The sequence below is a fragment of the Primulina tabacum genome, chromosome 12, assembly GCF_025594145.1.
Source record: "Primulina tabacum isolate GXHZ01 chromosome 12, ASM2559414v2, whole genome shotgun sequence".
NCBI classification, from domain to species: Eukaryota; Viridiplantae; Streptophyta; class Magnoliopsida; order Lamiales; family Gesneriaceae; genus Primulina; species Primulina tabacum.
The window spans coordinates 36,909,833-36,926,140 of record NC_134561.1 but is presented as its reverse complement, the minus strand read 5'-3'; the positions used below and the strand labels follow the sequence as shown (position 1 = coordinate 36,926,140).

Below are 16,308 nucleotides of genomic sequence, written 5' to 3'. Positions count from 1 at the left end.
TTTTTTTTACATGATATAATCAGTGTCAGTTCGCACGCGTTACGTGATATGTTATAAAATTAGAAAGATTAACTAGTTTTGCTTTAAAATTTATACAGTTTGTTGAAATCTAATCTAATTAAATTTTTACAAAAATAATAAAGCCAATATTTTAAATTATGCATGATACTTAACTGTACGAGATAAATATTAAGAATATTAGCGAATTTCTCTGAAATTTTGAAAATTTAACTAAATTATAATACATTGTTGAAAGGGAAAAAAAAAGTTCTTTCTCCCCTCTATTTTGTTTTTGTCCATTATTCATCTCAAATAATTTGAGAACTAAAACGATTAAAAATATAAAGACTAGATATTAAATGTACCAAATAAAACATATATCAACAATTAATATTTACAATACACATAGAGTATATATTAGTTTGATTTTTATTTTTTTTTTTTGGAAACAAAATCGTATTAACTAATATATATCTTCTCTATATAAAAAAAACGTGAATAAAAGTCTCAATTTTGTATTTACTTTTATATCATCGGCGCCCATTGGTGATTGATATTCCGTCTTTTGGTGTTGTTTATTTATTACATCCATTGTTTTCCACACCTCTGATGTTTTGGATAAGTGAATTCATGTTCATTGAATCTATTGTTTGCGTTTAATAAGTTGGTACGACTGGTAGGAAGATTTCATCCTACCTTGTAAGGCACTGCCCCATGAAGGTTCAGATTTATACACACATACATGGGGTCCATCAGTTTTTTTAAAATCAATGGCCCAGATCGTGTAGGAGCAGGAACCTTCCCAACTGGTCAATGATGTATGCTTATTGCTTTGGCTTCTTTTTTGTGTATTTAATGGTGCTTGGGAAGAAAACACATTTATCTATATATTTATGGCTCACAAAAGTTCTTTGAATCATACTTCCTCCGATTACATATTCTCTCTACATCTACACAAATTTATTTGTGGCTTGCAGAAGTTGAATAATACTTCCTTCAATTACTTGTTCTCTCTACATCTGCAAAATTTTATTTGTGGCTTGTAAGAGTTCTTTGAATCCTACTAATTATGAAGAAAATGACACTCAATTTTGCAAAAAGTAACATATGTGAACAGTTTGGCCTTGTAAGAAGGATTAAACAAAAATAGAGGTAATATGATTCAATTCATGTCGAACTTTAATACATTTATCTGAAATTTTGAAAAACTAACTAAATTTTAATACAGTTTTGAAAAAAGGTTTTTCTGCGCAGTTTCATTTATCCATTATTATTCATTTCAAATAAATTGACAATCAAAACTATTGGTAATGAATACTTTGGCCTTGTAAGAAGGATTGAGCAAAAGTTCTCTACCCCATGGTCAAAACAGCAATGGGGTAGTTGGGAAATACTTTGGCCCAACGTAAGATGGATTGTGTCCTATTTTCGCATGTTATAATACATGGGAAATACTTTGGCCAGCAAAGTCAACGCTAATACAAAGAATCAGAGATAGATTGAGTTTGAAATTATCAGAGATCAGCAATGGCAGCTTATGCATCTCTTCTTTCTATCGGACATATTCTTGACCAGTTATTGCAACACCCACCGCGCCAAACGGCTGTTCTTGACGAAGCCCAGATCCATTCTCTCTTGGAAAATATTATTTTCCTGCAAGAGTTTCTTGAAGATTTTTCACTGACAAGGAGGGACGAGATTCGGGCGCTGGAGGAAAAAATTGTAATCTCAGCATATGCGGCAGAAGATATAATCGAAAGTCGTGTGGTGGATCAAATTCTTGAAGATTCTGAAGCTGGAAGTGAAAGGAGCTGCTCCACTTTGTTCTGTCAAGATTTGCAGAAAGTAATAGAAGAATTCAGTTCTATGAAGAAAGATGCGATGAAGATCATGAAAACTGAAGGGATCGAAATCGTGCAGCAGCCAACAAAAGCTGCGACTGCTAGTTCTTTCCTACGAGGTGCATCCAATAGCAAGAATGCTATGGTGGGATTTGATGAAGATTTGGTTAACATAATGGAGACACTCACTGGGGACGAATCAAATCTCCAAATTCTCTCCATTGTCGGGATGGGTGGCATCGGCAAGACTACACTCGCAAAAAATGTTTTCGACAATCCATTAATCGAGCAGCACTTTGATCTTCATGCTTGGGTTACGATATCTCAACAATATAGTGTGCACGAAATCCTTTTAGGCCTATTAAAAAAGATTGGAGTTCTTGCAGGGGGAGGTGAAGAAATCACTCAAAAGAATGATGATGAATTAGGATTACTTCTACATAGAAGTTTGTTTGATAGAAGATATTTCATTGTAACGGATGACATGTGGAGTATCGAGGTTTGGGATGCCATAAAGAGGTTTTTTCCTGATAATAACAATCGTAGTCGAGTCATGGTCACCTCGAGACTATCAAATGTTGCTGATAATTTTCGATCGTGTACACCACATCAGCTACATTTTCTAGACGAGGATCAAAGTTGGGCTTTGTTTTGTGACAAGGTGTTTGGACAAGAAAGTTGCCCTTGTGAATTAGAGAAAGTAGGAAAGAAGATTGTGAGAAATTGCAGGGGACTTCCTCTAGCCATTGTTGCCATTAGTGGACTTCTTGCAAAGTCTAGTCGAACGGTTGAATATTGGGAGTATGTTGCTGAAAACACATACTCGGAATTGAATATGGGAGGTGATGGGCTCTGTCCTGAGGTATTCTCTTTAAGTTATAAGCACTTACCTGTTCATCTAAAACCATGTTTCCTCTATATGGCCATATTTCCAGAAGACTTTGAGATTCGCGTTTCAAGACTCGTTAAATTATGGGTTGCGGAGGGGATTCTTAAACCGATGAGTTCTAGAAGTTTGGAGGAAATTGCAGAGGATAATTTAAAAGATTTAATAGATAGAAATCTGATTCAGGTTCATGGTTACGGGTCTAGAAACAAAATCAAAACTTGCACCATCCATGATCTCCTAAGAGACCTATGCCTCAGGGAAGCTCAAAAGGAGAAATTTCTTCGTGTCACTATGATGGATGGGCTCGACAGCAAAATCATCGATAATAATCGTCGGCTTATTATTCAGCAAAGTTCCAAATTATACCGACAACAGGTCTTTGATGCCAGGAATTTTGCATCATGTACGCATTCATTGATATGTTGGGAATTAGAATCCACATCTATAAAGCTGCCAGTTTGTTTTAGACTGCTAAGAGTACTCAACATGAATGATTTCTACTCGTGCGAAGAAATTCTACAACTTGTCAACTTGAGATACATTTATTTCGTTGCTTCATGGAATCAAAATCTGTTGAATCCTTTAGAATCTCTATCCCTACTACGGAATCTGCAGACTATCATCATTGCTGGTACTTTGTGCGGCTCTGTGACGCCAACAAATCTACCTGCTGAAATATGGGAAATGCCGCAACTCAGACATCTTAAAATGGAAGAAGGAGACTTCTATTTGCCTGATCCTCCGAGCACCAACAGCAAAAATGGGAGGCGAGATATTCTTGTTATGAAAAACCTGCAAACACTCTATAAAATAAGGAATTTCAGGTTCACGGATGAGGTTGTTCACAGAATGCCAAACTTGAAAAAGCTCGGAATCGCTTACTATAGATTCCCCAGTGGCTTTGGATGGGATCACTATGAAGGTTACAATCTCATCCATTTACGTAATCTCGAATCACTTTTTTTAAACAGTTTCGAGAATGTGCTGCAAAATCTCTGCTTACCACGTTCGCTCAAGAAGTTAACTTTGCAATACTGCCGAGTGCCTTGGGAAGATTTGACGGTGGTTGGGTCACTGCCTCATCTCGAAGTTCTCAATTTGATTGGTGATGCAGTCAGAGGGCGTGAATGGAATCCTGTGGAAGGACAGTTTCTTCAATTGAAGTCCTTCCAAATTTTTTATTCAGACCTTGTGGAGTGGACGGCAGACAGCTCTCACTTCCCACGCCTTGAGAAACTCACACTCGGGTATCTTGAATTCTTAAAGGAAATCCCAGATGGTATTGGAGAAATACAAACACTTCGATCGATTTCATTTGTATTCTGTAGCGATTCAGCCAATTCTTCTGCAGAGAAAATACAAGAGGAACAACTGGAGCTTGGAAATTATGACCTCCGGGTTCGTATTGTTGATGCAGACAGAAAGAAGTGCTTGGTTGGCTGATTAGTGCATTCGATGTGTAAGAAATTGCTCAACTTTCATTGATAAAGTTGCTAAGTTAAACACTTCTAGATGATAGATGAGTGCGATTTATGTATCAATATTGTTATCAGAGTTGTCCAGTGGCGTAGACGAGTTGGTAAGATTTGAGGTGACGTTCTGGGTAAAAGGACTTAGGAAAAAAAAAAAATTGTTAACAGAGTTGTTGGATCTTAGCACAAGGATACTCGAGGGAATTTTGTTGATGATTATTGTATTAGTTTGGTTATTTATAACATTTGATTTAAATGTAAAAATGTAATTGATTAAATATTAGAGTTAATTATTTATCTTTTTAGGAAAAACAAAAAAAAATTGTTAATAGAGTTGTTGGATCTTAGTAGTTTGGTTATCTTTTTAAAAACATCAATAACAAAAAATTTCCAAGATCGTCAAATAACACTAGTTTAATGCATATCCGTGTGTGTCATTATCTAAAAAAACACATTATAATCATTTTATTATAATGTTCATTGCAAATGTTTTGTTAATATTTTAATTGAAATATCTTTCTGAAGATGATTTTAGGCAAACTTTTACCATCATATAACAACTCGGTGTCATAAAGAGTGTACACTTGAAACATATTTGTTCATAAAGGGTAAAATATGTATATTAATTATATTTTATCAAAAAATATCCAATTTGACTAATATGTATTAGTTAGATTTCTTTCACTCTTAATCTTTTCAGTTTAAAGTTTACCGTTTTAAAGTGAAATTCTTATTTGTAAAATTTCATAAGAAAATATCAAATAAAAAGAAAAACAAAAATAAAAACAATCAATCTTTCATGTTGAAAAAGAGAAAATAAGAAAGGACAAGAAAAAAAGAAAAACAAAAAACTAAAAAAAAGAATAGAAAAAAAAAAGAAATAAACGGGACACGTGTCGTTCTTAAGAACACAAAAACTTCTGTGAGACAGTTTCACATGTCAATTTTGTGAGACATATATTCTATTTGGGGCACACATTAAAAAAACTTACTTTTTATACCAAAAATATTATTTTTTTATTGTAAATATGATTATAGTTGATCCGTTTCACAATATCTGTGATACCGTTTCACAATATAAATACTCTATAAAGTATTGGAGGAGTAACTCCTCATGAAGTTATCAATGCTGACATAAGCATGACCAACTAATATCATCGTTGATAACTTCGTCTCATGTTCAATATTGAAGTGAAATTACAGAAATGCTATTGAAATATAAATTTTTTGTTTTATTAAATAACTTTGTATTTAAGAAAAAAAATGATTTTAAAAACTACAAATGATTGTAAGAAAATACAATTATACATAATTAAATTTTAAAATACAATAAAAAAAATTAAAAAATTTCACAAATTTATAAAAGAAAATACGCATAATTAAATTACACATTATTAAAAAGTTGACAAATTCCTCTATTTATTATCATGTAAACTATTAATATATTGTACTAGTTTGGGACGATGAAAAAATAGTTGCATATTCTCATACAAAAATAAAAAAAATAATATCTATCTACATAGGGTGGGCTGCTCTATGTTGATAAAAGCACTAAAAACATTTACAAACAAATATAAAAACTAAAGTAACGGTAAATTTCAAAAAAATATCTATATCAATGTTTCAATTAAGATTCAATATCTATACATGATTTTTTAGGAATCAGTACTTGACAAATCTTTGCTTTTAGTTTTAATTTCTCATAAAGCAAAATTTACATTTTTATCCTTTATTATTTAAATAAATATATTATTTTATACACGAAAATTATACCTCTCTTCTCTATTTAAAATATAATTTTAAAAAAATATTGTTTGTCAATTATCATGGAATAAAAGTAAATACTTATTTTGACATACAAAGTACCTATTATGGGTTTCAGATACTTGATTTTGCTATTTGAATACTCCAAATATATAAGAAAATACTATATTTCGAGCATTCACCATAAATTCAGTCACTGTTGGTCTTTTCATGAAAAATGCATTAGGATAACTTATTCATGTCATTTTATTTTTTTTAAAAAAAACATAGATCATCACTCATCATGAAATACCTACAAAATACCTATTTTGGAGTTTCAAATGCTTGATTTGACTCTTTTAATACTCCAAATGTGTAAGAAAATACTGGATCTTCGAGCTATCAGAGTAAATTCTATAAATGTTGGTCTTTTCATTGAAAATGCATTAAGACGACTTATTCATGTCATCTAATTTTTGAAAAAACACAGTTTCTCACTCATTGTTGAATTAGAAAAAATACTTATTTTGATCAATAACATACATATTTTGGGGTTCCAAATATATGATTTGGCTATTTGAATACTTCAAATGTATAAAAAAATGCTTATGTTTAAAGTAATATCAAGTGACTTTTGATGATGTCATTTGTGAAGTTAAAATGTGATACTTAAATTGATACAAAGAGTATCTAATTAGAATCTAAAATATATGATTTTACCCTGTAAATACTCATAACCAATTATTTGAGGATGTCAAAATATAATTTGAAGTTAATATTAAGTGACACCGATGATGATATTCGTGAAGTAAAAATGTGATAACTAAATTAATACAATTAATACATAATTCGAATTCACAAATACTTGATTTTACCTTTTAAATACTCAAATTCGATTGAGTATGTCAAAATATATAGTTTGAAGATAATATTGAATGTTCTTTGATAATGATATTTGTGAATAAAAAACGTGCTATCTAAATTGGTACAAAAAGTACCTAATTTAATTTCACATATACTTGATTTTACCATTTTAAGACTCATTTTTTATTATTTGGGGATATAAAAAAAAGTTTCAAGTAATATTGAGTGATTTTTGATGTGTCATTGGTGAAGTTAAAATGTGATACATAAATTAACACAAAAAGTATCTAATTCGAGTCTACAAATACTTAATTTTACTCCATAAATGAGAAATACTTTAATTTGAGTTTGCAAATACTTGATTTCGTAAATGAGATACTCACAATATGTATTAAAATACTGGATATTCGAATAAGCAACGTAAGTTCACCAAGTGTTTTTATTTTATGGAAGATACATTTGGATGACATATTCATCGCATTTAATATTTTAAAAAAAAACAAAACAAATTCTCAACTAAGCATGAAAATTTTAAAGTACTTAGTTTTACTTGAGAAGTACCTAATTTGAGTTTGCAAATACTTGATTTTGTAATTGAGATACTCACAATATGTATTAAAATACTAGATATTCGAATAAGCAACGTAAGTTCACCAAGTATTGATATTTCCATGTAATAAGCAATTGGATGACATGTTCATCTCATTTAATATTTTTTCTGTAAAACATTCTCAATTAAGCATAGAAATTTTAAAGTACTTATTTTTATTTGAGAAGTACCTAATTTGATATTGCAAATATTTGATTTGGTACATGAGATACTCATAATATGTAATTGAATACTAGATATTCGAATATGCAACGTAAGCTCACGAAGTGTTTATCTTTCCTTGGAAGATGCATTTAGATGACATATTCATCTCATTTAATATTGTTTTTGTAAAAAAAATTCTCAACTAAGTATTGAAATTTTAAAATACTTAGTTATACTTGAGAAGTATCTAATTTGAGTTTGCAAATATTTGATATCTTGAATGAGATACTCACAATATACATTAAAATACTGGATATTCGAATATGCAACGTAAGTTCATCAAGTGTTGATCTTTCCATGAAAGATGCATTGATACGAAGAGTATCTAAATTGGTGAAGTTAAAATATTATAGCTAAATTGGTACAAAGAATATCTAATGCGAGTTCGCAAATACTTGATTTTACTCCCTAAATATTTATATCCAACTATTTTGGGATGTCAAATTATATAATTTGAAGTTTATATTGAGTGGTCTTTGATGATGACATTCGTGAAGTAAAAATGTGATACCTAAATTAATACAAATAATACCTAATACGAGTCCACAAATACTTGATTTTACCATTTACTACTCAAATTCGATTATCTGATGATGTCAAAATATATAATTTGAAGTCAATATTGAGTGACCTTTGATGATGAGATCCGTGAAATAAAAATATGATACCTAAATTGTTACAAGTATTACATAATTAGATTCCACTGATAATTGATTTACCCTTTAAAAACTCAAATTTGATAATAAGTTTAATGAAATAATATTGATACATATAATGAATGATTACCAATAAATATTATGAAATAATACTAATGAGGTTGATATCAAATGAAGTATTTTCTTGTCATTTAATGAATACCAACAAGTATTGTGAATGAATATTAATGATATTATAAATTAATATTCATAAGTATAAAGAAAAAAATACTAATAAGTATAATGAATAATTACCAATAAGTATTATGTCAAATAAGTATAATTGTCAAATAAGTCATTCAATGAATATCAAAAAGTATTGTCAATTAATATTGATGCGTATTTTATAAATCATTAATCCAAGAATCGATAGATATGCTTAAAGTGCAAACTTCAAGCTCATTTACGAACTATGTTCATAATGTATCTCCCAATTAGTTCATGATGAATAAATGAACTATGTTTATTTATTTAAATGACATGAAAAAGTATCCTAATGAATTCTCCATGGAAAGATTGCCTATTCGAATATCCAGTATTTTAATGCATATATTTCATTTACGAAAACAAGTATTTGCAAACTCAGATTATGTACTTCTAAAGTAAAACTAAGTACTTTAAAATTTTCATGCTTATTTGAGAATTTTTTACCAAAAAAATATTAAATAAGATGAATATGTAATTCAAATGCATCTTTCATGGAAAGACCAATACTTGGTGAACTTACGTTGCATATTCGAATATCCAGTAGTCTATTACATATTATGAGTATCTCGTGTACCAAATCAAGTATTTGCAATATGAAATTAGGTACTTCTCAAGTAAAATCAAGTACTTTTAAATATTCATGCTTATTTGAGAATTTGTTTTTTTCTTTTACAAAAAAATATTAAATGAGATGAATATGTCATCCAAATGCATCTTCCATAGAAAGACCAACACTTAGTGAACTTACGTTGCATATTTGAATATCCAGTATTCTATTACATATTATGAGTATATTATGTACCAAATCAAGTATTTGCAATATAAATGCTTCTCAAATAAAACTAAGTACTTTAAAATTTTCATGCTTATTTAGGAATTTGTTTTTTTCTTTTACAAAAAATTTATTAAATTAGATAAATATGTCATCCAAACGAATCTTCCATGAAAAGCCAACACTTGGTGAACTTACATTCGAATATCCAGTATTCTATTACATATTATGAGTATCTCTTGTACCAAATCGAGTATTTGCAAACTCAGATTAGGTACTTCTCATCCAAATGCATATTCCATGAAAATACCAACAATGGGAGAATTTACGTTGCCTATTCGAATATCCAATATTTAATACATATTGTGAGGATCTCATTTACGAAATCAAGTATTTTTCAACTCAAATTAGGTACTTCTCAAGCAAAACTAAGTATTTTAAAATTTTAATGCTTATTTGGGAATTTTTTTTTGTTTTTTTACAAAAAATATATTAAATGAGATGAATATGTCATCCAAACGCACCTTCCATAAAAAGCCAACACTTGGTTAACTTACGTTGCATATTTGAATATCCAGTATTCAATTACATATTATGATTATCTCCTATATCAAATCAAGTATTTACAAACTCAAATTATGTACTTCTCATCTAAATGCATATTTCATGGAAATATCAACACTTGGACTCTTGGAGAACTTACGTTGACTATTCGAGTATCTAAAATTTTAATACATATTGTGAGTATCTCATTAACGAAATCAAATATTTGTCAAATCAAATTAGGCAATTCTCAAGTAAAACTAAGTACTTTAAAATTTTCATGTTTATTTGATAATTTGTTTTTTTTTTATAAAAAATATATTAAATGAGATGAATATGTCATCCAAATGCATTTTCCATTGAATTACCAATACTTGGTGAATTTACGTTGTCTATTCGAATACAATATATATAGTGAGTATCTCATTTACGAAATCAAGTATTTGCAAACTCAAAATAGGTATTTCTCAAGTAAAACTAAGTACTTTAAAATTTACATGCTTAATTTGAAATTTGATTTTTTTTACAAAAAAATATTAAATGAGATGAATATGTCATCCAAATACACATTTCATTAAAAGACAAACTATGACTAAATTTATAGCGATCGTTCGAATATCCAGTATTTTCTTACACATTTGGAGTATTTAAAGAGTCAAATCAAATATCTGAAACTTCAAAATAGATACTTTATATGTCAAAATAAGTACTTAATCTTATTTCATGATGAGTGAGGAACTATATTTTTAAAAAATAAAATGACATGAATAAGTCATCATAATGCATTTTTAATGAAAAACCAACAATGATTGAATTTATGGTGATTGTTCGAAAATATAGTATTTTTTTACACATTTGAAGTATTCAAATAACAAAATCAAGTATTTGAAACACCATAATAGGTACTAATACTTTGGTAGATGGAAAACACACAATTAATTTGGTGGATAAAATTATATCTTTATTTAAATAATAAAAGAGCAAAAATGTAAATTTATCTTTGTACGTAGTTAAAACTAAATTTATAGTGTTATCAGGTATTGATTTGTAAAAAAAATAAGTAGTGAATTTTAAATCAAAGATGGACAGATGTATTTTTTTCCAATTTGCCCAATTAGTAATATTTAATTAGATGAAAATTATCCAATGGGGGACGACTCAAGTTTCAACTATTGGTTGGCTGCTCTAACAATGACCACTCAAAGTGCGCATCACTCAATTATTGGGCAAGAAATCGCAGATTGATTGAATTTGGAAGCTGAGAAATTATCAGTGATCAGCAATGGCAGCTTATGCATCTCTTCTCTCTCTCGGACATATTCTTGACCACTTTCTGCAACACCCACCGCGCCAAATCGATGTTCTTGACAAAGCCCAGATCGATTCTTTGCTCGAAAATCTCACTTTCCTGCGAGATTTTCTTGAAGATTTTTCGCTGATAAGTGGGGACGCGATTCAGGCATTGGAGGAAAAAATCGCAAGATCAGCATATGCAGCGGAAGATACCATTGAAAGTCGTGTGGTGGATCTAATTCTTGGAAATGCTGAAGCTGGAAGTGAAAGGAGTGGGATATTTAGTCATTTCAACCTTTTTTTAAAGAAAATGACCCTCCCGTTTGTATCGAGTAGCTCCACTCTGTTCAGTCGACATTTGGAGAAAGTAATAGAAGAAATCTGTTCTCTGAAGAAAGATGTGATGAAGATTAAGGAAACTGAAGGGATCAAAATCATGAAGCAACCAAGAAAAGCTGCGACTGCTAGTTCTTTCCTACGAGGTGCATCTGATGGCAAGAATACCATGGTGGGATTTGATGAAGATTTGAATCAAATAATGGAGACACTAACCGGGGACGAATCAAATCTCTAGATTCTCCCCATTGTTGGGATGGGAGGCATCGGCAAGACGACCCTCGCAAAAATTGTTTTCGACAATCCATTAATTGTATGCCACTTTGATCTTCAAGCTTGGGTTACAATATCTCAACAATATAGTGTGAGCGAAATACTTTTAGGCCTATTAAAAGAGATTGGAGGTGAAGAAATCACTCAAAAGAATGATGATGAATTAGGATTACGTCTACATAGAAGTTTGTTTGATCGAAGATATTTCATTGTAACGGATGACATGTGGAGTATCGAGGTTTGGGATGCCATAAAGAGGTTTTTTCCTGATAATAACAATCGTAGTCGAGTCATGGTCACCTCGAGACTATCAAATGTTGCTGATAATTTTCGATCGTGTACACCACATCAACTACATTTTCTAGACGAGGATCAAAGTTGGGCTTTGTTTTGTGACAAGGTGTTTGGAAAAGAAAGTTGTTGCCCTCCTGAGTTAGAGGAAGTAGGAAAGACAATTGTGAGAAATTGTGGAGGACTTCCTCTAGCCATTGTTGCTATTAGCGGACTTCTTGCAAAGTCCACCAAAACAGTTGAATATTGGGAGCATGTTGCTAATGATACACATGCGGCATTAAATAAGGGTGGTGATGGGCTATGTTTTGAGATATTATCTTTGAGTTTTAAGCATTTGCCTGTTCACCTAAAACCATGTTTCCTCTATATGGCCATATTTCCAGAAGACTTTGAGATTCGCGTTTCAAGACTCGTTAAATTATGGGTTGCGGAGGGGATTCTTAAACCGATGAGTTCTAGAAGTTTGGAGGAAATTGCAGAGGATAATTTAAAAGATTTAATAGATAGAAATCTGATTCAGGTTCATGATTACGGGTCTAGAAACAAAATCAAAACTTGCACCATCCATGATCTCCTAAGAGACCTATGCCTCAGGGAAGCTCAAAAGGAGAAATTTCTTTGTGTGATCCATAGCCTCAACGGTCCTCCCAGAAGCATCAATAATATGCGTCGTCTTATTATTCAGCGAAACTCCGATGAAGAGGTGTTTCAACAACAGGTCTTTGATGCCAGGAATTTTGCATCATGTACCCGTTCATTGATATGTTGGGAATTAGAATCCACATCTATAAAGCTGCCAGTTTGTTTTAGACTGCTAAGAGTACTCAACATGGATGATTTCTACTCGTGCGAAGAAATTCTACAACTTGTCAACTTGAGATACATTTATTTCGATGCTTCATCGAATCCAAACCTGTTGAATCCTTTAGAATCTCTATCCCTACTATGGAATCTGCATACTATCATCATTGCTGGTCCTTTGATTGGCTCTGTGACGCCAACAAATCTACCGGCTGAAATATGGGAAATGCCGCAACTCAGACATCTAAAAATGGAACAAGGAGACTTCTATTTGCCTGATCCTCCGAGCACCAACAGCAAAAATGGGACGCAAGATATTCTTGTTATGAAAAACCTGCAAACACTCTGTACAATAAAGAATTTCAGGTGCACGGATGAGGTTGTTCACAGAATGCCAAACTTAAAAAAACTGGGAATCACTTACTTGCGATTCCCCAGTGGCTTTGGATGGTATCACTATGAAGTTTACAATCTTTCCAATTTACATAATTTCGAATCACTTATCTTTGGCAGTTACGAGAATGTGCTGAGAAATCTCTGCTTTCCACAATCGCTCAAGAAGTTGACTTTGGAAAACTGCCGAGTGCCTTGGGAAGATTTGACGGTGGTCGGCACACTGCCTCGTCTCGAAGTTCTCAATTTGATAGATGATGCTGTCAGAGGGCGTGAATGGAATCCCGTGGAAGGAGAGTTTCTTGAATTGAAGTCCTTAAAGATTTTTTCCACGGATCTTGTGGAGTGGACAGCAGACAGCTCTCACTTCCCACGCCTTGAGAAACTCATACTCGGGTATCTTGAATTCTTAAAGGAAATCCCAGATGGTATTGGAGAAATACAAACACTTAGATCGATTTTATTAGTATTCTGTAGCGATTCAGTCTATTCTTCTGCAGAGAAAATACAAGAGGAACAACTGGAGCTTGGAAATTATGACTTCCAGGTTCGTATTAATGGTGCAGACAGAAAGAATTACTCGGTTGGCTGATTAGTGCATTCGATGTGTAAGAAATTGCTCAACTTTCATTGACAAAGTTGCTAAGATAAACACTTCTAGATGATAGATGAGTGTTACCAGAGATTTCCGATCGTATTGTCGCATTGTCGAGTTGGTAAGGTTTGAGGAGACGTATGTTATTATTCTTAATGTTAGCATAATCAATTCTGGGTAGAAAATATTCTCACTGAAATATTGTGAGGAATGTTCTGAGTCGTATCACTGCTTACTCATGCATATCTCTCGTTTTACCTTTTCGTCTAGAGCAGAAGAGTTAGGGAAAACAAAAAAAATTTGTTATCAGAGTTGTTGGATCTTACCACAAGGACACTCGAGGAATTTTGTTGATGATTATTGTATTAATTTGGTTATTTGTAACATAATATTTTATTTAAGCATAAAATTGTAATTTTGATTAAATATCAGAGTTAATTATTTATCTTTTTTAATTTAAAGTTGTTGTTGGAGATTTTAAAAAAAATGTAACGGCAACATATATTTATTTACGCACAAAAAATAGTTAATTTATTTGCATTATGTTAAAATTGACTGCTTGAGATGTCAATCTTTTCCACCATTTGTTAATATAAAAATGGTTGGTGAAGTATATTTATACTTTTAAAATCTCTTTCTTTTACTATTACTAGTTTGGTATTTATATTTTTTGTCAACAAATAATTATATACTTAATAAAGAAAAATAATTATTTTTTGTCCAATATTTTTATCATATTTGGATTTCATTCCACTGACTTTTTAATTTTTTATCTGGACAAATTATTTTTTAATTTTGATTATTTTGGTCTATTTTCTATTGAAATAATCAATTTTCGTCGGAAAAAGTTACTAGATATCGATTTGGAACCATTGAAATGTTCAAAGATTCATGAGGAAAACATGGGTTTTATATTGACACTCACTCTAAAGTCGATAATGTAGAGAAGGTTTTTGAAGACTCCGCCTGTGATGGCACACAAAAAAAACATGGTTTCGTGAATGATACTGCGAAGGCCAGAATCTTGATAATGTTGAAGGCCAGAATATCTTGAAATAGTTTTTGGGATTGAAGCGAATTAAGCCTCTATCTCCGGTGGGAATGCTGAAGGCCTTGGAGATGTTGTCATCAAAATCTTGACTGGACCGTGGTGTACTCTGCATGGAAGTTTGGTGAGGGAGTGGACAACTGAAAGAATGGATTCCCCACAAAGGGTGGTATTGGAATTTAAAAAAAAAAACACCAAAAGTTAATTATGTATCGGGGTCACTCTCTCAACGTAGATATCCTGTAGTATTTAACACAATAATATTCTATTATTGTCGAAGGCTTTCCACAAATTGAGATTTGGCCGTCGCTAGATTGAACTCTAGGATGAGTATCTGGGCCAGCAGAATAAAATCTAGTTGCTTTGGAGTAAGAAGGTGCTGAAAACCACATTACCCAAGTATGACGTGAAGAACTCCCTCCTATGAACGAATGATTATGTTATATTAACTGGGATAAAATAATCACTCTTCATTTCGTAGGATTATTTATCATACTCTTAATACATCCTATTTTTCCAATTTTACAATTTTCCTAAATCCAAACTCGCCACCATTTCCCTCCACCGACCGACTGCCAACCGACCACCCCCGCCGCCCGCCGTCGACCACCGTCGGCCGTCTCCCGCCGCCGCCACCCGTCCCCCGGCCGGCCGCCGCCGCAAAAGTAGAAGGACAATTTTGTCAATTCATCAAAAGATTATTATTTATCTCATTCTTAACAATCACACCAAACATAATATTATTTTATCATTATCTACTTCAATCATTCTTTTTATCATTTTTCTCTTAATCATTTCATAATTTTATCCTCCAATCAAACGTAGCCCAAAAGAAAGATCGAACGAACGTCTAAAGAAAATAGACCACACGACAAAATTCAACAGTTGCCAACGGACTTCCAAGAAAAGGAATTACAGTTCCAATGCATCTAAAAGAGACATGGAACACAGCTTTAGTAACGTAAAAAACCAAAGCTTTAACAACAACATTTCACTTGGTAGATACTATTATATGAATAATGTCTTCATCCATCCGGTACGTGACATGTATGCTAAAGAATGAATCATGATCACTCGTCCACATATCACAGGCGAATGAGTGACCATAATTTATCAATTCAGCGTATATTTATATATTGAGTGGATAAAAACACTACTCACGTTTACATTGTTCAGATTGCCTTAGTGAGTCCGGCGGATCTTCCTACGGGTGGGAAAAAATACCGAAATAACGAAAAAATACAGAACTTACCGAAAAAATCGGTATACCGAATATTTCGGTACGGTATGATACCGTACCGAAATTTTCGGTATCGGTATCGGTATGAAATATTTTTTTTTCGGTATATACCGAAATATCGAAAATAATTTTTTATTATTATTATTTTTTAAATTTAAGTCCGGTATACCGAAAAAATATCGGTATACCTTGCAG

At 31.9% G+C, this 16,308-nt stretch overlaps 1 protein-coding gene and 1 pseudogene across 1 annotated transcript; both read left to right on the top strand.

Annotated features, from left to right (window-relative positions):
* Positions 1–1,447: 1,447 nt before the first annotated feature.
* On the top strand, positions 1,448–14,082 carry LOC142521238 (putative late blight resistance protein homolog R1A-3). The gene is made up of 2 exons (XM_075624464.1): positions 1,448–4,321; positions 13,959–14,082. Exon 1 carries the CDS (start codon positions 1,528–1,530, stop codon positions 4,171–4,173), a length of 2,646 nt encoding a protein of 881 aa, XP_075480579.1. The 5' UTR covers positions 1,448–1,527; the 3' UTR covers positions 4,174–4,321; positions 13,959–14,082.
* On the top strand, positions 10,987–14,082 carry LOC142521237 (putative late blight resistance protein homolog R1A-3; annotated as a pseudogene).
* Positions 14,083–16,308: the final 2,226 nt, after the last annotated feature.